The sequence below is a fragment of the Ostrinia nubilalis genome, chromosome 20, assembly GCF_963855985.1.
Source record: "Ostrinia nubilalis chromosome 20, ilOstNubi1.1, whole genome shotgun sequence".
In the NCBI taxonomy this organism is placed as follows: domain Eukaryota; kingdom Metazoa; phylum Arthropoda; class Insecta; order Lepidoptera; family Crambidae; genus Ostrinia; species Ostrinia nubilalis.
Window position 1 is genome coordinate 657,036 of NC_087107.1, and position 27,723 is coordinate 684,758.

The 27,723-nt window shown below is 41.8% G+C and overlaps 3 protein-coding genes across 3 annotated transcripts; 1 reads left to right on the plus strand and 2 right to left on the minus strand.

Moving 5' to 3' along the window:
* Window positions 1–284: 284 nt before the first annotated feature.
* LOC135081836 (general transcription factor IIH subunit 1) lies at window positions 285–14,660 on the minus strand. The gene is made up of 13 exons (XM_063976615.1): window positions 14,248–14,660; window positions 13,638–13,839; window positions 12,687–12,823; window positions 7,134–7,335; window positions 6,499–6,604; window positions 5,834–5,956; window positions 5,014–5,262; window positions 3,450–3,545; window positions 2,626–2,917; window positions 2,105–2,332; window positions 1,934–2,056; window positions 1,797–1,885; window positions 285–763 (listed from the first exon to the last, which is right to left on the minus strand). Exons 1-13 carry the CDS (start codon window positions 14,399–14,401, stop codon window positions 641–643), a joined length of 2,124 nt encoding a protein of 707 aa, XP_063832685.1. The 5' UTR covers window positions 14,402–14,660; the 3' UTR covers window positions 285–640.
* Window positions 14,661–16,336: 1,676 nt separating this feature from the next.
* Window positions 16,337–20,066, plus strand: LOC135081837 (transcription initiation factor TFIID subunit 3). Its single transcript, XM_063976616.1, has 2 exons — window positions 16,337–16,552; window positions 16,711–20,066. The coding sequence occupies exons 1-2, from the start codon at window positions 16,489–16,491 to the stop codon at window positions 20,064–20,066; spliced, it is 3,420 nt and encodes a 1,139-aa protein (XP_063832686.1). The 5' UTR covers window positions 16,337–16,488.
* Window positions 20,067–23,538: 3,472 nt separating this feature from the next.
* On the minus strand, window positions 23,539–26,583 carry LOC135081908 (AFG3-like protein 2). Its single transcript, XM_063976690.1, has 2 exons — window positions 24,984–26,583; window positions 23,539–24,726 (listed from the first exon to the last, which is right to left on the minus strand). Exons 1-2 carry the CDS (start codon window positions 26,437–26,439, stop codon window positions 23,864–23,866), a joined length of 2,319 nt encoding a protein of 772 aa, XP_063832760.1. The 5' UTR covers window positions 26,440–26,583; the 3' UTR covers window positions 23,539–23,863.
* Between the last annotated feature and the right edge of the window lie 1,140 nt (window positions 26,584–27,723).

Here is a 27,723-nt window from a genome sequence, read left to right on the forward strand (position 1 = left end):
ATAGATTTGACTTCTGTAGGGTGTGATGTCAAATTGGCAAAGCCCTACAACTTCACGACCGAATTCATCAAACATTTTGGGCGTCCTAAACGATATAAAAACTTTTAGATTTTTGTCAGTTCAACTCCAACACAGCTACTCTGACACAATTATCACTTGTCAGATTAGCGGATGATATTTAACTGTACACCTCACACTGACTGTTACGAACCAGTCTAACGCGTGGGCAATTCAATAATCAAAAATCACGCCATATTTAGATGTACTCCTCACACATTTTTTAGCCATCACTTCTCCGACTACGGGTGAGCATTTCGCTACTTTAATTAGCTGTACTCCCCACATAGTATTTACGAATAAGTCTAAAGGGTGAGCATTTTGCCGCCTTAGCTGCACTCCTTACAATTATATTTTTTCATTCCTACGGGTTAGTTTGCCCGCTAATTTAACTGTACTAAACTCCTCACACTGTCACGAATCAAAGTTACGGGTGAGCATTTTGCCGCTCGTTTGTTACGCCACGCAGTATTAAAGTATTGTATCAGTCCTACGTGTGAGAGTTTCACCGGCTTATTTAGCTGTACTCCTCACAGAATATTAATGAATTTTATGAAAAGTCATCAGTCTTACTTAGCGTGTACTACCGCAGCTTGGCCTGGCGCTGCTGCCACATGGCGTACTTGGCGCAGGCGGCGTCGATCATCTGGTTCATGTGTCTGGTCAGAGATGTCGCTAGCGGTGTGAGGTCGCGAAGCATCTTTTCCTGGAATGAGGAAGAAAGTTACGTTATGAACGTTCAATGAAGATGTGTTCTAGTAATTTTGGATCAAAATTTAATATTGAGAAGAGAACTAAGTAGTAAGTATGTACTACTTTAGAAGGAATCAAATAGAACTTTGCCCTCCGCCCAATTCGTTCGCTGTTTCAGCCAAATGACGTCCTCTGCTGGAGAAAGGCCTCCCCCAAGGATTTCCATAACGACCGGTCCGACACTGCCCGCATCCAGGCTACCTGCTACCTTCACCAAATTGTCAGTACACCTAATGGAGACCTGCCTACACTCCGTCTTCGCTACTCGAGAACTTTTCTGTCCCATTACTGATCTTGAACAGCCTCAACTTGTAACTAGTTTGTAAACTTGCTGGCTACGTCAGGATTAATGTAACATCTGGAGCAATGTAACTAGCTCGCGTACGAACTAGCTCGCTTACATCTGGAGCAATGTAACTAGCTCGCTTACATCTGGAGCAATGTAACTAGCTCGCTTACATCTGGAGCAATTTAACTAGCTCGCGTACGAACTAGCTCGCTTACATCTGGAGCAATGTAACTAGCTCGCTTACATCTGGAGCAATGTAACTAGCTCGCTTACATCTGGAGCAATTTAACTAGCTCGCGTACGAACTAGCTTGCTTACACCTGGAGCAATGTAACTGGTTACGTCACGAAGCAACAGACAGGTCGCTCAACTAAAACGGCCGCAGCTTGACGTTCCTAAACCTTAAACTATTATGTTGCATTTTTACTATAAAATTATCACTTCACGGGATTTATTGCAACAATATATCTATTTTAACGGTAAATAAAATATTTACCCTCCCGACGTTTCGGCTCGGTTGCACGAGTCATGGTCGCGGGCAGACCGTTAAAATAGATATATTGTTGCAATAAATCCCGTAAAGTGATAATTTCCTAAACCTAGTTATTACTAGCTCGCGTACGTCTGGAGCAATGTAACTAGCTCGCTTACTCAGGAGCAATGTCGCCGGGTCACAAGCAACAGACAGGTCGCTCACCTCGAACGGGCGCAGCTTGACGTTCCGGAACCTCAGCAGCGCCTCGTAGAACTTGTCGGCCTTGGCCACGTTGTCGTCGGCGTCGGCGCCTCAGAGGTAGATGCGTTGTGACTAGCTTACATCAGGAGCAATGTAACCGGCGACGTCACAAGCAACAGACAGGTCGCTCACCTCGAACGGGCGCAGCTTGACGTTCCGGAACCTCAGCAGCGCCTCGTAGAACTTGTCGGCCTTGGCCACGTTGTCGTCGGCGTCGGCGCCTCAGAGGTAGATGCGTTGTGACTAGCTTACATCAGGAGCAATGTAACCGGCGACGTCACAAGCAACAGACAGGTCGCTCACCTCGAACGGGCGCAGCTTGACGTTCCGGAACCTCAGCAGCGCCTCGTAGAACTTGTCGGCCTTGGCCACGTTGTCGTCGGCGTCGGCGCCGGCGGCGGCGGGCGCGGGGAAGCAGCGCCACAGCTCGCGCAGCAACTCCCCGCCGGACAAGTAGATGCGTTGGAGTTCGCTCGCCACGTCGGGAGGTATTAGTTCTGAGGGAATCAAATAAAAGAAATATTAACAAATCAATCAAATCGAATCATTTATTCAGTACAAGACTTAGGCTCCTTCCAGGGGGCCCAAATTCATAAAGCTGGCTCTACCACCACTTTGGGACAACCTATGGGCAGTTGTTGAAAAGAAGTGACGAAAGAAACTCAAGTCATGTTTGTCAGCCTCTTTTTAATTAGTTACGTCAAAACGGACGCCGCAGCGCTGTCGGTGCTCGATTGAGTCTATGACGTAGCGGTGGACTGAACGGAGCTAAGTTTTGTAGCATCGCTACCGCCGCCGCCGACACGCCTGGGGTGCAGCACAGACGGACAGCCGTCTGTACACAGGTACTCACGCGCCATGCTGGCGGCGTGGTGGTGCCGCATGAGCGCGCCGCCGGGACTGAGCTCGCCCCGCCGACACGCCTGGGGTACAGCACAGACGGCTGTGTACTCACGCGCCATGCTGGCGGCGTGGTGGTGCCGCATGAGCGCGCCGCCGGGACTGAGCTCGCCGAGCGCCGCCACCGCCGCCGCCGCCGACACGCGCGCCGGCCGCGAGCACTGCTGCCCGCTGCTCCACGCCTGGGATACAAATCAATTATTAAAAACCAGCAAGAAAGGAGATGAAGACGCCACAGTGACGAGACGGTGACGCGACAGTGACGAGACGGTGACGCGACAGTGACGAGACGGTGACGCGACAGTGACGAGACGGTGACGCGAAAGTGACGAGACGGTGACGCGACATTGACGAAACGGTGACGCGAATGTGACGAGACGGTGACGCGAAAGTGACGAGACGGTGACGCGACATTGACGAAACGGTGACGCGACAATGACGATACGTCAACGCGACAGTGACGAGACGTCAACGCGACAGTGACGATACGTCAAATTGGAATGTCACATTGGAAGCGCCATGAAGCGTGGCACCTGTCACACGAAACAATTTCTCGAGCATTTTAAATGTGATGTTGAGACTTCACAGTTTAATAATAAAGTGCTATATTTTTGCTGAAACTCAAAGGGAGTGGGGAAACATCGTCTATTTATTAAATTATTATCATATTCTACTTGAAACTGGCTGTGTATCTTACCGGAAAAAGCGGCTTACCTGACATATCGACGCTAGCGCTGATAATGGCGGGGGATTCGTGTTAGGCCCGCTCTGGTGCACCTGCGACGAAGGACCGAGGAGATATCGTTCCACCTGCAAAACGATAAACATTTGGCACTCGTTTTTCTTTCATTTAATTACAATCAAAAGACAAAGGTCTCCTCTTTCCTCCCCCAAAGATTTCTATAACAAAGGATCCTGCGCTGTTCTATCATGTTTGCGACTTGTCTCATTAGAACAAATGTGTAAATGAACCTGAAACTTTTTTGACGTCAAATTCTAACAACATTGCTTCATCATCAGGTCTTTACTGCAGGAGCATGACCATATCTAATTTACCGACGGCAAATGGAGGATTTGGTCCACACTTCCCTCTCGAAACAGACGGGTTGGGAAGGCCTGATATTCGCATATCTTGTCCCTTAGTCGCCTCTTACGACATCCATGGAAAGAGTGGGAGGGGTCTAGAATAGGACCACCCACTTTTTCCGAATTCACCACATTGCTGATACGGCTAAAATTGTTTACCTTCGACAGTTTCAACTCTTGCGTTAGCCCATTATCAAATCCAAATTAAAATATTTATTTGCACATATTTGGGTAAACATTATGGTCCTATCGTTCCCCACTTCTAAATCCGTATCGTATATCCATATAGTGTATCTACTCAAGTATCTATAGTTTCTTACCCGGCGGTGCATTGGGTTTGGTTTCAGTCACGCATTTATCCACCCCATTGCCAACGACAAAATTGATCTACCACTTATACCAGTACCATAAAATGATTATGACGTCAAAAAATGTTTTAGTAAATCAATAATTAAAATCTGGTAGTATGTGTACATTCACTACCGGTCCCCACATTACAATCTAAATTTAATAAAATTCAATTTCAATGTAAATTTAATAGTTATGGTGTTTTTTTTGTTTGTTTACTCTTATAAGTTTGCCTTGTTTTTCTTCTTCTCTTCCTGTACATTGCGCTCCTCTGCTGACAACAGAGGGCCCCCGCTGAAAATCAGTTTCGAGACAAGCCCTGGCGCGGTCTTGACGTATGCTGAGCGGTGCCTTTTTGTCAGAGGGGCACAAGCAGCTATCTGTCCATTTGTGTATCTCTTTAATTATGTACCTATGTCTTGCCTGCTTGTATGTCTTTCTTTCAAATAAAAACTATTCTATTCTATTCAAACAATCCTACAAAGCTTACCTTCGACAATTTCAACTCCTGCGTCTCCCCATTATCGTTCCCCGCTTCTAAATCCTCGTAATGTATCTGTTCCAATATCCTCCGCTTTTTATCCGGCGGCGCGTCGGGTTTGGTTTCGTCCACGCATTAGGCCACACCGTCGCCGACGATGCTTTATAAAAGTACATCTACCACCTATACCAGTACCTTAAAATTGTTGTGACATCAAACAATCCTACAAAGCTTACTGTCCTCTAGGTTGTCTGGTCGCCTTATAGCGATATGACCGCCTAAATTGTGCCGTAACTTCTGTTCATTTCTTTTTCTTCTCTTGGTTTGTGTGGTGTACAATAAAATGTGTTGTATCTATCTTACCTTAGACAGTTTCAACTCCTGCGTCTCCCCATTATCGTTTCCCGCTTCTAAATCCTCGTAATGTATCTGCTCCATTATCCTCCGCTTTTTATCCGGCGGCGCGTCGGGTTTGGTCTCGGCAGCGCGTTTCTCAACTCCGTTGCCGACGACGCCGTTTTCCGTTTTGTTGTTGTTGTTTGTCGTTTTGTTACTGTTACTACTACTGCTACTGTTATTACTATTATTTGTTTTATGACTAGCTTTGAGCACCTGGAACAAGATTAGACAATTATACATAGTTATGAAATAATAAAATATCAGTTGCCTAGCTCCATATTACAACAAACTAAGCCTAGTTTAGGACTAGATGGCATTGTGTAACATGTCCAAATATTTATTTCATCAATAAATACTTTCTGGTGCTGAAGCCTTGAAATAATAACTAGCGAGAGAAAATACATGCAGCGTCTCATACTATGACGTTGGCATGAATACGTTACATATGACGTCATATGAGTCTAATATTTTCTAATTATCTGTTTGACGGACAAATAGTTGAAATTTTGTCATCTAGCCTATTCTCTAATGCCCGTTCTCACCATCAATCCTTAAGCGTTTAGTAACTATTTTAGTTTCGTAGACGAATTTCATAGCGGTCATTTAAAAATTAGGAATTAATGGTGAAAACGGGCATAATACTCTTGTTTTAGATATCATCTGACCTTATTTACGGAATAATCTTCTGAATTATTTAACCCACATTTTTTTCCGTGCGTACCTGGCATGGAACCTAACTGCCAAGTCCCCTAAAACTGAAAGTAGCATCATCAAGCCCTCTCACCATGATGGAGTGTTGGTTGAACCGCTTGATCATGTTGCGGTGGATGGACGTGGAGTCGCCCTTCGGCTCCGGCGGCTCGTCGTCCGCCAGCGGCTGAGGTTCCGTGAACGACGGTATGTCCACCTGGAAACAATTATCGATCCATTACCACTACATAAAGAGTTATTATGGAAGCGCTGGACGCAGACCGCTACCAATCGATCAACATGGAAAGCATTGGGGGAAGCTATGTTCAGCAGTGGACGACCTATGAGCTATCGCTGAAATGATGAAAGTGCTATTTGGTGCTGTACAGGTGGATACTAAAACTTCGTTTCGAAATAAATAATTTGGTCCCTATTTCCTCCGCAAAGAATTCCAAATGTGTTGGAAACAGATAAAATCGGCGGTTCACGCCACAATAAATAAGCGACCGAGACGGGACCGCGACCGTTACTGGACTTAGGTTTCTATCGCCCAGGGGTGTAGAGAAGGCTGAAATAACCAATAAGCAGAGGAAACAAGTGCCTGGGGGTCCTACGATTTCTACGATGAAGTGGGTTAGGGAACCCAACAACTTTTGATACAGAGCCCGTCTATGGCACGATTGGCACGCTACGCCACTGCTGTGGCCTATCTCGGTCTCGCTCACAAGAAACTTTTTTTTCTTCCACTGTGCAACTTACCGTGAGATCCAGTGTGGTGTGTTTCATGGCGGACGCAATCGCTTGGTCGTCCATTTTGGCACATTCACCGAACAGATCTTTACTCGATGATGAGGCGATGCGGTCCCTGTAAATAATTGGTCAATCACACAGAGAATTTGTTATTTAGTCGACGTAACATGGATCTAAAAAATCTGTACCAGTGACCACTGTGGAAAGCTCGAAGAACTAGTTTTTTCGCAAAGGCTAATAGTAAAAGGTATATTACTATTGGCTAAAGGTAAGTGGACCAACGACCTGCTGGATGTAGGCTGCTACCAACCGCGCGATATGGAAATCATTGGGGGAGGCCTATGTTCAGCAGGGGACGTCCTGTGGCTGACATGATGATTATGATATTATTATTATGAGATACAGGAATTATAATTCTTAGTTCAGGCACGTATGTACTTTTACCTATTATAGTTTAATATTAGCCTATTGTTAAAAACTGTCAATAAGTTATTCAATAAAGAATTTATTTATTTTATTTATTACAGTGACAACTGTCTGATATTTATAGCACAAGTTTGTTCAATTTGCGACTAGATGGCGCTGTGTGAAATGTCCAAGTACCTTCATAATTTTGATTAATTTTATTTCTTCCACCCACTGACCTGTGGAAGTAATGCGACTGGAAGAACTTAGTCCAGAACTCGGCCTCGGTCATCTTCTTGGGCACGTAGTCGCCGTGTTTCTTGCGCACGGCGGGGTACGTCTTGAATATCGCGTCGATGACGTCCTGCGTCAGGTTGTATTTCAGGCCGTTGCAGCCGTCGGTTTGAGGCTGTATGTCAGCAAGGAACGCGCCTGACACTCCTGCGAAATGTTTTTTTTTATTTATTAGGTACACCAACAAAGTCAGATACAGTAGTAACAAGTAGTATTTAGGTACATTTTAACATGTTAACACATGATGCGTATATGACCTCAAGTACAGGTATACACAGCATTTCTTTTTGCAAAGTTAGGGATTTGGAGATTAAGACTCTATTTTAGAGATGCCAGTAAATAGCTTGTTTGATAGATTTATCGATAGTCCGACTAATTGTACTACTGTGGATAGAACTATAAATAAAGTAAAATATTCTAGTTATTGATAAATTGTAACAGAAATGCAGCTGTAATATCCTTGATCAAGAATTACTTTTATGGTTGAAAACTCATAATCATTTAATACTTATTTAAACTTGCACAGTACATTTTGCCTAGTAAATCAATAAGACATTACATTGTAGTCATCAACTAGCTAGCTCATTAGGACCATTACTTGTTTAGACTAGTCACATTGTTTGCATTCATTAGGTAGGTAAGTACTTTAGCTGACGCGCGATTCTACATAGACGCGATTCGTTATTGAGTTTGCTACATCAACCACTCACATCTCTAGACTATTTAACAATATTATATTTTTTTCTAATGTTACATTATGAAAAATATGTATACAGCCAGGGCCGGATCGTGAATTTGTGGGGCCCTGGGCTGAAACTACTTGGGGGCCTATAGACATGCCAAAAAACTGTTTCTATAATGATATATTATTCTTATACATACAGTGTGAGTCACGATAAAGTGCACATATGAAAATAGGTGAAACTAGACCTATTTTTATCGACAAAAAAGAGGTCAAAATTTTTTTGAGATTTTAAAAAAAAAAATTTCTTCCAATTACTTACTTTAGGTAACGTAAGGGCCCCGGGGTTACAAGGGGCCCCCAGATCCCGCTAAAAAGTAGGCAATAATTTGAAAAAAAAAAAAAAAAAAAAAAAGTTGTCTGTAAAGTCGGTTTACGGACGATATTTTTACGTGACAACGTCATAAGAAAATATTGATTAAAAATTGCATACTAAATTTTTGAGTTTTTTTTCTATTTTTTTTTCTGCCAATTAATACTTCTTGTAAAGAAAACGTAATAACTTTTAAACTAAGAGGTATATCCTGATAAAATAAAAACAGTAACAATGCTAAATAACAGGCGATACTAAAAAAATACATAAAATGCCCAGAAAATGCCAACAAATAATAAAAAAATATACTTTTTGAAAAAAAATCTACTTTTAAATTCGTGTTTTTTTGGTTATTTGATAAATTTCTCCAAAAAATGCCCCCATAACAGGTGGTTTTTATTACTTTGTATTATTCTCTATCGTATTAATATTGTAAAACCAAAAATCGGAAGTCTCTATCCCTATCACAACATTTGCTATGATCGTTTGAACAAAGGCCTGCCACCACATTATTATCCGCTACAGGTAGAGACAATTTTAATTTTAACTAAAATGCTTATTTTACTTCGAAATCTTTTGTTTTTATTTGAAATGTAACTTGTTTTTATCAAAATTACAAATCTAGAGCCACTTTCAGTTTCGTGTTAACGAAGTGTTGAATGGCGCGCCCGGAGAGGCTTAGTTCAAACGATCATTGTAAACATTGTGATAGGGATAGAGACATGCTATTTTTAGGTTTACAAAAGTAATACGATAAAGAATAACACAAAGTAATAAAAACAATCTGTTATGGGGGCATTATTTGGATAAATTTATCAAATAACCAAAAAAACACGAGTTAAAATACAGATTTTTCTCAAAATGTATCATTTTTTTATTATTTGTTGCCATTTTCTGAGTATTTTATGTATTTCTTTAATATTGCCTGTTATTTAGCATTATTACTGTTTTTATTTCATCAGGATATACCTCTTAGTTTAAAAGTTATTACGTTTTCTTTACAAGAAGTAAATGGAAGAAAAAAAAACTAAAAAAAATCTCAAAAATATAGTATGCAATTTTTAATCAATATTTTCTTATGACGTTGTCACGTAAAAATATCGTCCGTAAACCGACTTTACAGACCACTTTTTTTTTTTTTCAAATTATTGCCTACTTTTTAGCGGGATCTGGGGGCCCCTTGTAACCCCGGGGCCCTGGGCTGCAGCCCAATCAGCCCATAGGTAGATCCGGCCCTGTATACAGCACAATATAATATCAAGATAATGAGAATTTCGCAGTGCTACTGTTACAGTTCATTTATTGTAGTGTACTTTCAATGTAGTATAAGTTATTTATTATGTCATGCACCCCTATTATTACGCATTCATATGAGTTTTTCGGATTCATAAGAATGGAGAGGAAAAGAGAAGCATCACAATACTTTATGTTGCAATATTACGTCCACCACAGGTCGCGGGAGGTACCTGGATGCAAGCGGCGCAGGACCGGTCTTTGTGGAAATCCTTGGGGGAGGCCTTTGTCCAGCAGTGGACGTCTTTCGGCTGAAACGACGACGACGATTACGTCCACACTGCTCTGCAATGTGTTATCCCTAATTTCCCTAAAGAAAGTTATTTTCGTATTGGGGATAAACTCAAGACACAGATTTTGAGCGTCTAACCCACTAATTACTTTCTGCTGTGTAACATATTGTTAAGGCCGGGTAGCAGAGAAAATGGCGAAAATGAGGTTTTCATTTTTCATTTTTGAGGTACTAAACAGTAAAATTAAAGGCTAAGATTTTTATTGGGCATAGTTGAGGATATTTTCTAGGGCTATTAACGGATGGAAACACGATTTGATGAAGTTGACTCGATAGAATAAATTCCCAAAGTTACCTCTATTCGTTTTCTATTTATGGTTTTATTTTTAAAATAAGCGATTTGAGATTCTAAATCTTTTACTAAACTAAAGTTCAGAAATAACTTGAGGGCTTTTAACGGATGAAATTTTTATATTGCGTCTTATTTAGTTACTATGTTAAAAAATGTGGAAAAATCGTCCATGACGGCTTGGACAATCTCAATCAGTCGCGCGGTGGCGCTTACGGAGGACGGACGCGTGTCAGTTTTTTGGCCGTGACAGTTCGCGATTTGTCAATATTTTTGACAATGATGACTTTGATGAGTCACAGTATAATAATATCAGTGTTACTGGAGGAAGCTTAAATTTTTGATAATTAAGAATTTATTATCAATTTTGTCTACCTATTGAAATTTAAATCGTTCGTATCCTTTTAAACGAAGACTCTACTCATGATACATAGTAAATTCCTGAAATATGAGACAAAACCAATGAGTTAAAATTACATTTTAATATTACCTACATACAATCGTCTTACACTCTTTAGAAGAGCACACTGACACAAATAAATAATAAAAATACTGTCTAAGGTCTGTAGCTAAAGGTCTAAGCTGTAAGATAGAAGAATCTTCTAGCCAAAAAGATGGCAGATGCAGCAGATGTCAACGGATTTAAAACTGGAGTTCATATGACTCCTTGTAGACTTGAGTCTCTAGAGCGTCCCTTCCTCCACCATGCGTAAGAATGTTTCAAAAATACTGTCTAAGGTCTGTAGCTAAAGGTCTAAGCCGTAAGATAGAAGAATCTTTTAGCCAAAAACATGCCAGATGCAGCATAATTATATCAACGGATTTAAGACTGGACTGGCACCACCTTGCAATGTCATCCTCTCATTGTTATCTGTAATGTAAATTATTTTAAAATGTATTTAAAAAATAAAATGTTCGTTTTATTATTTCAATAATCTGACCTCTCAACTCAACTACACTACACAAACACCTTTGTTCGCAACTGTACTGACGAAACCTCGATATTATACCGTTCATTTAAGATGGCAAGCCTTATGTATGGAACGGTCGCTTTTTTGTAACCTTTATAATTTGGTCGGCTTATAGAAGAATTCCTGATATTTTTTTGCAGTTCGATAACTTTCTTATAAGTCGTAATATAAAGCTGAAATTAACAGGATAGCTTATTCAAGGAACATTTTAATTTGTCCATTGTATGCCATGTTCCCTTGTTATAAGGGAATCGCGTATTCGGCCACGAAAGTAAGACTGTTAAAATAAATTAGATTTCTTGAAATCTCTCTTTTGCGCAAAGCCACATCATTTATATTTACTGTGGTTATAAAGGTGTACCAGGGGTACATTATACATCTTTTTATTCGATTGTAAGAGTACTGGTTTACTCACAAATCCGTTTTATCTGATTTTCGAAATCTTTTAATTACACTGGTGTTTATCATTCAAATCAATGATTAATGTTTGAACTAATTTGGACATATCAAGGTCTATCATTGTAATTTTTTCAAACTTCTGCGTTGAGCCATTTACGAGATCTGGGACATCACAAAACATTACCCCAGCAATATTCTAAATAACTTGAGAACCGGAACACGAACAAGTTTTGCTATTCGTGGACGAATTACTACGCAACAAGAGCTATCTATCCATGTATTTGGTTCCGGGATAGAACTTTCAAAAAAAAATTTGCTAGGGTAATGTTTGAACGTTACCCCAGCAAAATCTGTTTTTTCCTAATAACTTTAAAACTATAATTTCAACGAATTTTGCTATTAGTGGACAATTTTCTGCTCACGATGGACTAATTATCTGCTATACCTACTCTCGACTCTCTAAAGCACAACATTTATGAAAATTTTGCTGCGGTAATGCACTCCAGGTAACCGTGTGTGATGCTCATTGCTCATAGTGATTTTCGATACAGAGCCCCGTACATACGTTATACATAAATTATGGAAAGAAAACACCCAGACCACAAACAAATATGTATGCAATTTTAGTATGATATTTTTATTTATTAATAAACAAAAAGACTGAACAAAATTGATGCGTGTACTGATTAATGTAATTAACCTCATGCAAAGTTTCGTGAATTGCAACAACTATAATTTATTATCCAAGCTCTAAATAATCGCTACTACGAGTAACTGATCATAAAATGTTTTTCCAATCGCTCAAGCTCCCGAGGATCTACCGATAGGTCGAGTGACGTAATCTTGAAATTCTTTTAGCCGGCGCGGAACTTCCGGAAGGTCGGGTGACGCCACCCCTGTTTGAACCGTGTTTACTTTGGCAGTTATATTCTAAATTTATTCGATTCTAAAATATATTCCCAAAAATTTTGAAAGTTGTTTTAATTTGTATCACTTGGATATGATTTGTATTAGAAAGTGCTGTGAGTGTGACGCTTGAACGGAAGGAAGTCAACCTAACCTAACCAACTGCGTATTTCTATACTGTGTAGCCGCGAGAGCTCTTTGGCGCGCTGTCTTCGGCGAAGTATTGCGCGCGCAGATTTTGACAGCGCGAAATACCTACTTTAGCAGAAATACCAAGCCTTAACATAACTTACCAGCTTCCTGCTTAATGTTATTTGATTCTGTATAGTTTTTTAATGTAGGTGTGTTCCAATATTCTTCGCTATTTATCACTTTTGATATGACCAGATCCTCGTATAAATGCTTCAGGGTAGGGTGTAGGGATAATAACCTGGAACAATCATTTAGAAATTTGGTTCCTGACTATTTTATGTTTATAAGTACAAAATAGATGAATATTGCAATAATTGTGTGTTTTATTTTAAGTTTAACCCCCTTACTAATAAAAAGTTACACAAGCATTGAACAGTTATTTAAAATGACATTTCCAAACTAAACATCACTTTAAACAAGTGTTCAAAATTACACTTTTATTAGATAACGGTGTTTGACTTTAAGATGTAAATAAAATGTATTGTGATTTATACAATATACCTACATTAGTTTGTATTGTATCACATTTGGAATTATCTTAAAGGAAATCAAATTACAAATTGTGGTCCATATTTACATACAATATCAATGCCCCAGACAAACAAGTCAAGGCCAAAATGTCAGGACAAGTATGTAGCAATGTGACCTTTCCAGTTATTCATACTTTCATATTTACATGACCAAATGAACGCAAATTGTCGCGTTTTCGGTCCCGTCAAGATTCATGTTTTGATTTATTGATTAATAAATTCATATTAAAACTTAAGAAATAATGCACCTAAATAAAATAGTGTTATAAAGCAAAATTTGAGTCTAAAATTATGCATCAATGTTCAATACATTTTCAAGTCTATTTATTAGATTTGTAAATCAGTCTACATGAAAACATGTCTGACACACAATTATTAAGTGCATGTTATCATCCCAATCACAGAGTTAATCTGCCACTTTTTATTCCTTTTTACTACAATCATTATATCAATGTACAAATATTAACAGAATAATAAGTGGCCAGTTAGCTGAATTGAAATAACTGAAGAAGTATTTCTCACCTAGATTTCATTTCCAGCTCTCCATCAATTTGCCTCTTAAACTTCGGCAGCAAGTTCTGCAATAGCATCTTGACCTGGTCCCTGTCTTTGGCCTGAGCCTCAGCACCCGCCGGGTTCACGAAGTGGAACGTCGAACATGTCCCGTCGTGCAGCACTACTTGTAATTGAACTTTTGGTTTGCCAGCCGGTGATATTTTTTGTGCTGAAAATAAAAAATACCCACTAGCATTAAATAATATTTGTGAACATTGGTTTTATTAGGCCTTTAATTAATAACAGAGTAAATCAACAACAGTCTTTAGTAATAAAATCTTAATTTTATTGGTGCGATGACAGTACGAACTAATTTGTTGTCTTGGTACACTCACAAGTTGTGACTAATCGCCGAGCAGATTAAAGGTCTTACAAGGTGAATACTGTATCCAATCAACAAATGGGACTGCTCTGGGACTGTATTTGAATATTATTGAGGATTGCAGTATGTAGCATAGACATTAAAATGCTGCAAATAAATACATTCACCGCTCCTTTTCATTCCACCGACACACACAGAACAACACTTTTGACAAGACACAGAACTCCACAGCTACCATATAATAGAGCTACTCACTTTTAATATCAGCATATTTGTGAGATACGGCTACTGTATCCCGATTCTCCAGCATCCATGCCAATCTTTGGTTCATAACATATAATGTACCATCCCCCTTCTTAAACCGCACATGGCCCACGCTGAGCAAGACGTCCTCCGAAGACGTCGTCATCTTCTCAGCTTCAGAACAAATCTATTACAAGTTTATCAGCAATCCACCAAAGTTATATTTTTTTGTAAGTCCGAACTTGAGGTTGAAAATTTGACTCGGTGTGAATGACCCCTAGAGTCACAAAATTTAAATTTCTCGCACGTCGCAGCAAAAATATAATGTTTATCACATCAGAGAAGTGGTTTTAGAGTGTAAAAATGGGTTTAACAAATTTTTTTTCTACAAAAAGCACATCACAAGTCCATCAACCATTTGCAGTTTTGACAAACTGTCAAATTTATAGTGAGGTGAGTGAACAATCAAATTATCTGACTCAGATATACAATTGAACATAATTGAATACTCGTATGTTTTAATGCGATCATGCTATGGTTTATAACCGTTTTAGTGCCACGGACTTCTTTAAAAGTCAGCACGTTTCCATGCCCTTCATGCTACGTCTTTTAAGAACATTAACTAATCACAACAAACCTTATTAAAATGTCTTCATTTTGTGCGTATCTTTACGATTACCTACCTAAAACCCTAAACTCATATTTATATTTTAAATAGAGGCCTTTGTATATTATCAAAATAGACAATAAATTTTCTTACTGTTCCGGTCTTTAACCTAGAGTCTAGGTTAGATCCTAGACCTAAACTAAGTTTAGTAAAATCGTAGAATATACTTAAGGGGTAGCCATTTTGACAATAATAATAGCCCTACCCTACTGTAATACCTAAAGAGCGAAGAATTACATGAAACATCTTCTTCTTCTTCTTTTTTGATGATGTTGGAATTTTTTTTACATACCTATCGCAAAACCAAACAAAAAATATTTATATCTTACAAATCCAACGTGGTATACCTACATACAAATCATACAATAGCGGACGTGGCTACCTGACTCACCCTATATTAGTTTAATTATTATTTTTATGATTTTTATCATTAAGCGGGGTCTCCAGCGTAAACTTACGCGCGTGTTCGACTGACATTTTTTTTTAAGCAATTTTGTTGAATGTTGACATGTTTTTGTTTATTATGTATAGCCTGACCAGGAACATAAAAACCCTGGCATAGAGGCGCTTCAATTGCATTTGATAGTGCAACACTGAGTACAGTCGTACCTGTGTTAAATTAATAGGCTAACTTTATGTATCAGCATTCAGGATTACGGGCTAATTTGATATTTTCATAAATTAACGAAAAAATATTATTATAGGTAACCTGATTTAAATAAATTAAATGAAACCATCAATCGAGCTAGAAGAATTTATTTTATTATTCATCAATAATCAAATTCAGAACTTGAATATTCAACTGCAATGTCTGCTCATGAACGCTTCAAACTCGGTACTTCTTTCCCAATCCTATAAAATTCAACACTTAGAAAGTGACAAAATTTTTAAAATAGGTAGTTGAAACAAACCACAGCTAATTTTCATAGTGGACTGTACTATACGATAAACATGTCAGTCAATTTGACAACCTTTGTCGGAAACATTATTCAATGAAAATATTGTCCGAACCCTTAGTATTTCTCTTCGACAAATACTTTAACACATTGTGAACCACTTTTCTTTCACGACTATAAAAATATTTTAGCAATTCAATTCATAAAACCAATTGCGCACATTTAAAATAAAGTTTGTTTACACTTTGACAGCAATAGACTGACATGCAAGGTGACATGTCAATGAAGTTTTCAGTTACTGTTGCCATTAAAAGAAATTAGTACCATTAGTTTTCCGCAACATGGCGAGGGTTTTTATGTTCCTGGTCAGGCTATAGGTTAAAACATGCACTGGATTTCCGGTTTTATAATATCGAAACATACGTAACGTTATTGGTTATTTAGAAATGGTGTTTAACGGTATAATAATAACGGGTAATGTGAATGCACCCATTAACAACCGCCATTTTTTTTATTTTAATCTGGCAGCATTGAACATTGACAATCCAAAATGCAATCATGGCGCACGGGGCACTGTGTTTTTAGAATGCTGAGAAGTTTTTACGTAAACACTTCATTATTTTGCATTGTAACTTAATTTTCTGTTTGTATATATTATCTGTGACTTTCAAAGACTGTAGTGAAGCATACATGTGCGTTCCAAGCTTGAGGTTTCCACCTGTTCGCAGTCACGTCTCTGCACCACTAGACACTTGCAAGTATGAAAATCATGAGATTCACTGTTTCAGCTATGCTATAGTTTGTAACGTGACGTTGGTCCTCGCTAAACGCGGTCAATGTGCTGAAGCAGGTCTTTTCAGTTCATTTTGTGGTATTGTTTAGTTGTAATTGTTTGAATTTCGTTTGTTCCAGATAAGTTTGTTGGTGTCATAATGTCAGAGGCGTTCGCCCGAGATATACTACGGAGGAATGTTGCGCAAATATGCCAAACTATAGGATGGAACGGTATAAACTCAACGCCACTGGACATTTTGGTGCATGTGCTGGAAAAGTATATTAGGTCACTTGGCACTCAGGCTAGCAGATACGCCGAACAATTTAATAGGACTGAACCAAATTTACATGACTTAGGATTAGTATTTCGTGACCTACACGTGCAGTTGCCCGAGCTAGTAGAGTACACAAGGTGTGTGCCGCCCGTTCCGGCCCCGGTGGGTGTGGAAAAGTTCCCAAAACCCAAGGACTCAAACTTGAACTTTCTCAAACCCGGCAGCCATGAAGTCGTCACAAGGCCAATGCATGTGCATGAGCATCTCCCTCCCATGTATCCTGAGAAGGAACGGGACACACCGGCGGTGGCTGGCACTGTGGAGATCCGACAAAACGGCCTCGACAACGGTGACAGTAACGCCACATGCACAAGCCCAGAGATATCTGTCACAGACAGTCCAGAGAAACCTAAAGACATATTCAAGAGACCAATCGATCCCGTTTCACTGCCAAACAGCAAAAGGCCGAGGTTACGTCTGGATGAGGAGGAGCGGACCAGAGAAATCAGTAGTGTAATGATGACCATGTCGGGCTTCCTGTCCCCCGCCAGAGAGGGGAAGCTGCCGGAAGCCCGACCCCCAACAGTCGTATCAGAAAAACATTACGACAAACACAAAGCGAACTCACATCATTCTAATCCTATGAAAGTACCAATGTTAGACAAAAGTGATAAGAAATCTAAGAAAAATAAATTATTGAATGGTAAAATTATGAAGAGTAAAAGAAAAGATAAGAGTCATAAAGGTGAGAGTAGTAAATCTAAGGATAGTAGTAAATTGAGTAAGTATCCCCCGGGATATCCCGTGCCGCATAAGAGTAAGGACATGCACGCGCAGCCTACACACAACCACGTGAGCGCGGCGCCGCGCGCGCCCGCGCCGCCGCCTCGGCCGCCGCCGCCGCACGTGCCGGTCCCGGAACCCAAGCCCGTCATCAAGCAGGAGCCTCCCGACCTGCCGCCGCAGCCATCCGTCGCCCCCAAGCAACCCGTCCCCACGGAGGACTCCATTCCGGTCCCGAGGAAAATTCCAATCCACAAATCACCGCTGGTTGCGAATTCCATACCTGTACATAAACAGTCTTCCACGAACTCCCTCATACCGGATGTAGAAATTAAGAAAGAGGTCATCGATGAGGACGAGAAACTGGCTTCTCAACCGGACAGATCAAAAGTTAATATATTTAAAAGAATATCGAACAAATCAAAAGAAGACAAAAACGCTCCAGAGGTTGTTTCTGATAAGTTGCAGTCTGATAGTTTGATCTCAAGGTTGCAGAACTCGACTCATGTGAATTCAGTCGAAAGGCACGCCCACGAAAACGTCAGAGTGAAACATGAAGAACCCGTTGTTAATAATAATGATAATAGTGCACTAGATTATTCTAAAGTGATGGATTTAAGAACTAATGAAGTTATAAGTATCGACGATGATTCCATGGACACGCATACAACACAACAATCCAGGCCCGCTCCCCACGCCGAGCCGCGGCCGAGTATATCGGTTAATAAGTCTTTGCAAGTACCATATCCCAAAGATGTAGCTAGTGTTAGTCCAAAAATAAAGAAGGAGAAAAAACATAAAGATAAAAAAGATAAAGCCGCCAAATTGGAGGCGAAACTGTTGAAGAAACAGCAACAGGCACTGGCGTTCGAAATGGCGCAGGCGGAGAGGCAATCGATGAAACTGAGTACGAAATCGCCGAAAAATCGGAAGAACGACGCGAAGGTGCCGCAGATGCCGCCGGGATTCCCGTTCTTCCACGGCTTGACGCCCGGGAGAGGTCTCATGCCCGGCCCCGGGTTAATACCGAATCCGGGACTCATACCGGGCGGGGAATTCCTCGCGGGTCTCGCCAATAACCCTGCGTTAAGAGGCCTGCCGAACCCGAACCTGCTCACGAATCCGTTCGCGCTCGGCGCGGCGGGCCCGGGGCTGATACCGGGGCCGAGCTTCCTCCACGCGTCCGGGCTGTCCAACCCTCTGATGAACATGGGCAACTTCCCCCACACGTCGAGATCGATGAAAATACCTCAGATGCTCCGTCGGCCGAGCCTCGAGGTGATCCCCGTCGACAACGACGACGACCGGGGGCTGCACAAGTCGCCCATGTCGCACAAGGAGCGCCACGACAAGCACAAATCTCCGACCATTCCGAACATTCTGCAGAAACACAAGTCCAAGTCGAGCAAAGACCACAAGGCGATATACAAAATGCCTCCCGTCCAACCGGACATCACGATAGAGCTGAACCCGCCCAAGACGGAGCCGCCGCGGGAGCCGCCGCGCGAGCCGCCGCGCGAGCCGCCGCGGGAGCCGCCGCGGCCGTGCCTGCCCACGCCGCAGCCTGCGCCGCCGCCGCCCGAGCCCGAGCCGCCGCGCGACATAAAGCCGAAACTCGAGCCGGTCGAGCTCGCGCCCGAGAGCGCCGACCCCGAGAGGAAGAAGGACAAGTCCCACAAAAAAGATAAAAAGGACCGGGACGGCATCAAAATAAAAAAGAAAAAGGACAAGAAAGACAAGAGCAAAGACAAGAAGCTGAAGCAGGAGGTGAAGGAGAAGATCAAAAAGGAGAAAAGAGATAAAAGGAAGGAGCGCGCGGGCGACGGGCTCGTGCCCAAGCTCACGCTCAAGCTCGCCTCGTCCAACTCCAGCTCGCCGATGCCGCCCAGCTCGCCCGACGTGTACAAGCTCAACATCAAGCCCGTGGTCAAGCGCGAGGAGCCCGCCAGTCCGCCGCGCTCGCCGTCACGCTCGCACAGCCGCTCGCCCGAGCTGGCGCAGATCTCGGCGCTCGTGACGCGCCCGCCCAAGCCCAAGCCCGCGCCCAACCACGAGCCCGAGGACGCGTCGCCGCCGCCCGCCGCCTCGCCGCCGCGCCGCAACCGCCCGCCGTCGGCGTCCAAGTACAAGCGCATCCTGTTCAAGCCGCTGAAGGCGGACGACGAGGCGCCGGCGCCGGACGGGCCGCTGCCGACGCCGTACTACGTGGACGAGCAGGGCAACAAGGTGTGGGTGTGCCCGGCGTGCGGGCGGCCCGACAACGGCTCGCCGATGATCGGCTGCGACGGCTGCGACGGCTGGTACCACTGGGTGTGCGTGGGCATCACGGAGGAGCCGGGCGCCACGGAGGACTGGTTCTGCGCGGGCTGCCTGGCCAAGCGCGCGGGCCCGGGCTCGCGGCGGCGCGGCCGCAAGCCGAAGGCCGAGCGCCATTGATGGCGGCGCCCCGCCGCGGGGCCGCGCTCTTGTTGACCGTTTAGTTGTTGAATGAAACGAATGAGACGTTTTCGCCGTTTACGTTACACTGTCGTAGGCTAGGTTAAGCGTAGATAATGATATTGAATATTGACATAAAATGTTGAACATGAGTAGCGTAGTCGCCTGTATGATTACCGTAATTACCATAATTTTAGATATTTTGTTACGATTCTTCTTATTTGTCGTTCGCTCGGTTAGATCAAGATCCGCGGGCGTGTTATACACTACTCGCGAGTAAACATAGAGAATAATATTGTAAGATTCTTTTTATATTGTACAAAAACTGAATTTACTTAAGAAATTGGTGATGTATAAAGTTAAATGTAGTGCATATTTAAATAAACAGAAGGGCCGGATGTATTTTCGGTCGATATTTGAATATTTTCATATTATAATTTTAATATAACCCTGTTTTTTTTTTTGTTGAAGTTCTTCCTTCAATTTTTATGTATAGGGCTGTCGCAGCGTCGCGATCTCTCCGGTCTCCGCAGGGCGCGTGGGGGGTAGTTATAGTTCTTCGTTTGTATGGCTTTTAACGCAAAATCATAAATTAACAGTTGTTTAATATAAGTCTTTATTTGTTGGGGATAGCGCCTGAAGTCCTTTGGACGGCGGAGACGAGAGCGGGCGCGAGGCCGCGCGCCCCTCGCAATCGACTAACTTGGAGGGAAGCAAATGTAAATTTTTTGATTTCAGCCAGTGGCCAATTAAATATATTGGTACTCGAAATTGTGGTAATCATTTAACTCCTTTACTGTAAGATTAAATTAAATAAATTGTTATATATTTTAGGTAGGGTGCCAATTTTTTGGTCCGCAAAAAATCCACATACATAAGGTCAATTACGTTAGCTGTTATAACAAAATTAAAATAAATACGATTTTGAATAATGAATTTATATTTTTATTTCAGTTTCGAAAATACAAAATACATAATGTGCACATCCTCTGTAGTCTGTCACACACTAGCTAGAGAATAGAATGGAATAGAGGTTCACTGAATCATTCATTTGAAATGCAAAAATGGCACTTTTCTCTATGATGGCACCTTTCCATTTAACAACATAAAGCAGTTCAACCACTTGTGGCTGTTATCCCAAAACAGGTGGCAAGAGGGACAAGTTTTAGTAAAACTATGTATTCATAATGCCACGTGGCGTGCTTATGGGGTAATGGGACTTTTGTAATGGTAAAAGCGGAATAGCCCCATTGAATCTATTACTTTTCTTTACTAAGTACACCCTTTCATATTTTTTTAGCAAGAAGCCCGCAAAAGAAGCACTTGCGTATACCTACTAACATTAGCAGAGGGTAGTAGAAGAGGGCTTAGTTGAGGGCACATCCCTATGCCACGTATTATTACTAACTAGCTGACCCGGCGAACTTTGTTCCGCCTTAATGGCAATAAATAAGCAGACTTTTTTTAATTTCGAACGGGATAAAAAGTATCCTATGTCCTTCTCCTGGTTCTAAACTACCTCCCTGACAATTTTCAGCTAAATCGGTTCAGCCGTTCTTGAGTTATAAGTGGAGTAAGTAACTAACACGACTTTCTTTTATATATATATAGATATTCTGTGATGCTACGTGGGTGGGATCATGAAGCTATAGGGTGGAATACAAACACCTGTCACAGTCACGTGCTTGCCATGGCGGTATGCGCTAGAGCAGAAACTTTGGATATCTAAGTAGCCTACCAATATTTTGTGTAGAGCAACTATTGTATGTAGTTGGTTTTTATTCTTATCATTTCAAACTTAGTACTCAAAATATTTACCGGTCTAACTTGGTATCGAGTAACTGACATAACTAAATGTATGAATACTCGCGCTTGCAGGTGGCGACTAACGATCGTACTACCTACCAACCTACTAAGTATAGGACAACTGTGAGGCTGCTGGGCTGAGCGAGGGGAGCGAGCGACCAATATTTCGGCGTTATTAAATGTCATAGCATTCGATATGACCTAAGCAGGCGAAGGCTATAGAGGTTCTAAATTCAGACTCACAATCGCCTCTTTCGTAAGAGAGAGTAGTAGAGGGGTCACGTTACCTACGGAATGCCCGAAGGGACAATAGGACGTCCACCCCCAACCCAAAGCCCAAAGGTGGAGAAGGAAGGCGCTGGATATAAGCACCTACCTATAGGCAGATACCAACCGGCCACTATGGAAATCATTGAGGGAAGCCTATTAATGTTATAACAGTGGACGTCCTGTGGCCTAAGCTGAAACGATGAAGATGGATCGGATAGTTTTTTCAACTATTTCTGTGCAGCAGTAAAAGAGGACTAGGTAGGCTTTACAAAATGCCCATTTGACGCGGATTGAGGACTCTAATCGCCTTAAACACGTCCATGCATGTGGAGCTTAGTGTTATTGTAAAGTATGCAAAATGCACAGTAGATTTTGCAAGTTTTATACTTCTTACGTGCTTACCTACTTATATACGTAGGCATTGCATCTAAGGTAGGTAGGTATGTATATCATTGCAATGTCCATGTAGGTACTTATTCTTACCTACACCTTGTATTCTAGGCCTAGCCTCTCTTAGCTTAGAAGTTCCACTGAGCAAGTAGTTAAGCTCCTTACTTATTTTATTCGTTATCGTTACCCGTGTGATTTTTGTGCACGAACATGACTCGTATTACTTACTTACTCGTGAGAAAGTGATGACGGAGCGAATGATAATTTACTAAGAAATAGTAATTGTATCGTTAAGTATTACTAGAATAACATTTAATTGTAAACAAGAGTGACTTATTAAAGCCAATAACATAGGTTTAAATACCTACTGGCCACTCATGCGAGACGCTTCGTCCCTACGCATTTCGGAGTGGTCAGGCGAGGTGTGACAAAACTTTCTCCGGCCACTGCGCTATATTTCTGAACAAGATCCATGCTTGCTGCATTAAATATTATTCACGTTACAGGCCATTTTATATTGGTTTTACAGTTATACTTATCAAAATCGGTTTAGCAAACACGATTCAGGCGTTACTGACTTACAACTCGGTATTTAAATCAGTACCTCTAGTAGGAAAAACTTTCGAGTTCGTTTCGTTGCGTATTCAAAGTGTCATCGAAAAATTTTGTATGAAAAATTAAACAGCGCCCCCTATATTATAGCCGCCCTAGGGGGCGCTGTTTAATTTTTCATACAAAATTTTTCGATGGCACTTTGAATACGCAACGAAACGAACTCGAAAGTTTTTCCTACTAGAGGTACTGATTGTGCGACAGTGTGAACTTCTAGGCCGCCACTAGATGTCGCTTGCTAGCTCTGTCGATGACCACCAAATCCATTAGCACCTACATTTTTAGATTCATTAAAAAACTAAGGTTGATTTTATGATACGGTAGTAGGCCTTAGTTCGGTTCGGCCAAGGTTGTGGCCAAGGGGTATGGAACTACGTAATAAATACAAAACACATGAAGTAACTGGAATTTATTTATTTTACAAAACAAACGCAGTAGTAGTCACAAGTAGTCGTTAATTGCAACTAGAAATGCAAGCAGCCTTCTGTTAATTATGTATTAATTACAGTTTAATTACATTACTGTTTGTTGCTTCTGATTATATTACATCGGCCACATTCTCGGCGCAACTAAGAAAATCCAGTATCCGTTCAAAAACAAATCTATTTCGTGTCGCTCACATCACTAAAACAACAAAATCCCTTTAAGTCTTAAAGGTAATAATTAAAATATATTTCACATAAAACTGACTAAAAACTCAACAATCTACAAGTATGGGCTTATTTACTGGGCTCGGCTCCGGTGGGTATGCTGGCGGGCGGCGGCGTCGTCGGGTTCTTCTCTTTGTTCCAATCCTTCAGGCCTTCGGGCAGCGTCGTGTCCTCTTCAAGGGACCCGGTGCCTTCGACGAACTCCTCGTAAGTACTCTTCTCAGGGAACGGCCTCGGGCCCAGCAGCTCGATCATGTCCTCCCGACTCAAAATCTCCTGCTTCAACAGCCTCTGGGCGACCTTTTCAATATTGTCTTTGTGCTTCGTCAGCAGTTCTGTGGTAAACCTGTGCGCTGTGCCGATTAGATCTCTGACTTCCGAGTCGATGAGCTCGGCGGTTTTCTCCGAGTACGGTTTGTCGACGACCATTTCACCAGGCTGGGGCATCTCAAAGGAGACGTTACCGACCTTCGTGTTCATACCGTAATGGACGATTTGTGCGTACGCGCTCTGGGTGATCTTCTTCAAGTCGTCCTGCGCGCCGGTCGTGATTCTTCCGAAGAAGATTTCCTCGCTGACCCTGCCGCCGAGGGTCATGCACATTCTGTCGAACAGCTGCTCCTTGCTGTAGAGATACTGTTCCTTGGGTAGGTACTGGGCGTATCCGAGGCCTTTTCCGCGGGGGATGATGGACACTTTGAGGAGGGGGTCGGCGTGCTGGAGGAACCATCCGGCGACCGCGTGTCCGGCCTCGTGGTAGGCGACGATCTTGCGCTCGTCGGGCTGTAAGACGTTGGACTTCTTCTCCATGCCGGCCACGACTCGCTCGATGGCCTGCTCGAAGTTCTTCATGGTGATGTCGAGCGCCAGCTCTCTGGCTGCGATGAGCGCCGCCTCGTTGCACACGTTCGCGATGTCTGCACCAGTGAAACCTGAAACATTGACATTTTGAAAGTTAATTATTTTGTTGAATTAACCATTCCAACCTGGTTTTGAGTGAGAGATAAAATTGATTGAAGAAGAATTTAGAAAGGAAAATTAATTAGAAATAAATAGGAAAGAAAAGCTTGTTGTTAATTTACTAGTACAAGATGGACTTGATGATCTTTACCTTTTAATCAACTTAAGCAACATTTTATTTCTGCTTGCTGTATACTTTTTTAAATCTGTAAACTAAATAATTATTTACCTGGAGTTAATGCAGCCATTTTACGTGCTAGATTATCTTTATTCAAGGAAGTTTTAAGTGGTGACAAATGCACTTTGAAAATGGAAGCTCTGCCCTTGATATCCGGAGCGGGAACGAAGATCTGTCTGTCAAATCTGCCAGGACGTAACAGAGCTTTGTCCAAGATATCAACTCTGTTGGTTGCAGCTAGAACCACAACATTGGTTGTTGTGTTGAAACCATCCATTTCAACTAGAAGCTGGTTCAATGTATTTTCCTGCTCAGAATGCCCACCAAAACTACGTCCACCACGTTTTCTACCAACAGCATCGATTTCATCTATGAACAAAATGCAAGGGGCATGTTTGCGGGCCATTGAGAACATGTCTCTCACTCTAGATGGACCGACACCTACAAACATTTCCAAAAACTCTGATCCTGACACAGTAATGAAGGGTACATTGGCCTCTCCCGCTGTGGCTTTGGCTAACAAAGTCTTTCCAGTACCAGGGGGGCCAGTCAGGAGAGCTCCCTTAGGGATTTTGGCTCCTAAATCAATGTACTGCTGAGGATTCTTTAGGAAGTTTACAAATTCCATAATCTCAATTTTAGCCTCCTCACAACCAGCCACATCTTGGAATTTAACTCCAATGTCTGTGGGGTTTATTAACTTGGCTGTTGACTCCATCACACCGCCAAACAGCCCACCGCCTTTCCGGCCACCGCGGCCCATCATATCTGCTGATCTTCTCATCATGTATATCAAAAATCCTATGATTAACAGAGTGGGGAGCATGCCAGTCAAACTGGACGCTTCCACCTCAGTTTTATAAATAACAGGAATAAAGTTAGGAGGGTCAATACTCATCTCTATTTGTGCATTCTCCAGGTTCCTTTCAAAAGAATCGACACTTCCAATGGCGAACCAAATCACTTTGCTTTCTAATGCTGATCCAGGTTGTAGCTTAACACGCACCCATTTCTTATTGATAACCTCAAGTTTTTCTACTGCTCCCTTATTTAGATATAAATTAACGAAGTCTCGCCAGCTTATTTCTCTATATCTTAGTTCGAAGTAGGCGATAGAGGCTAGTAGGGTCACCACTCCCATCGCGCCGAACATCATCCATTTCTCCCTGTCCTGGCCCTCGTACCCGCCGCGGCCGCCGCCTCCTCTGCCGCCCCCTGTGTTTGAAAACATGTTCATGTTCCATTTGTCTGCGGAGGACGACGGCTTGGAAGCCGCAGGCGAGCTTTTAGACGGCGCAGGCGCGCCATCCTTCTCTGGTAGTTTCTGCTGTTTCTGACTGGTGCCAGGCTGGAAATACTTTTCAAAACCTTTAGGCGGCTTCTTACAAAACTCGTACCATTGGTTTAATACTGTATCTAAAGCTGGAACACCGATCGCCTGCAGTTTGTGTCCCTTGAAATGTATTTTCGATAATTGAGTCTGTGTCAATCTGAGGCCCTTCCACATCCTGAATCTGTGTGTTTTATTTACAATAAATGAATATTAATCTATATATTGCACAATCGCACTGAGAATTGTATCACAAAAAATCATCAAGAAACTATGACAAACATGGTTAGAAAAATTGTCAAATTTGATTTGACAGTCACGACTTTTTTCCAGCAGTAGTGCCGCGCTCACTAAATTTTTGGCTTTTGGCCATCTTTACCAGAGAGCTACACTTGAAAGTTCAAATGATCGAGATTTATTAAGATTTCAATTAAGTAAAACGTGAAGCTGAAACTACTCAGTATCATAATTTTCTTGGTTTTCTGCTATTTTCAGAATACTTACAAAGTTACAATCAATTTTCTGAAATCTAAAAAACTCTGTCTGATTTCTGAAATCCGTTCAAAAATTTACGACACCAAATCAACTGAAACTGTAAATAAATAATTTCAATCATGAATTTTATTATAGCAGGAATGGGCTGTGCTTTTTCGAAAATATCAAAACGAAATTAATGTGCAAGCAAGTGTATTATTTATGTCGTTGACAGTGGTTTATCATCACTATTTTTGAACGAAAATCTGTCAGACATTTTCGTTTCACAGACAGGTAAATAAATGACAAAAATTTCACTTTGCACTTTTTGTTCTTTACCTCGGTTTTCTTGACCTCATAGGCATCCAAATTTTAAGCTAAGTGTATAAATAATATTAGTCTTCGTGTTACGCTTCAGTGAAGTGAGTGGTTATAAATATATTGCAGTATAAACGACATGGACCCCGAAAGACCTGAGAGCAGTTCGAACCATGGAAAGAGGACACGACCTTTACTCCTGCAGCCAAGTCCGAAGGTGGCTAGGGTGTCAGCGTACGCGAGCACGTCCTCCAGTGGGGTCCTGAAGGGTTCCAAGAAGATTACGCCTAAGAAAACGAAGATAACGTATGATAACAATGATGTGCCTGCACCTGGGACCCCAGTGCCTGATAAACACGTTCGTAAGGCTGGCCCTTACCTTCTGGGCCCCAAGCTTGGCCCCAGCCCTGTCAAGAGCATAGTTCAGTGTCTAGCCAGGAAGGAGAGGACAGATGACTTCTATCAGGTTAGTAAAATGTGATCTAAATAGTATTCTATTTCCTATTACTGTTTCTAATATTGTGAAATTGAATTGCAATAACTTGATGACAAATTTTGAACATAAACTGTATTATGAACTGCTCATACTGTGCTTAACATCTAATCTATCCAATCCAAAATAAATTTTTAGTAGAGGCACAATAAATATGCAAATTTTATCAAGTGATG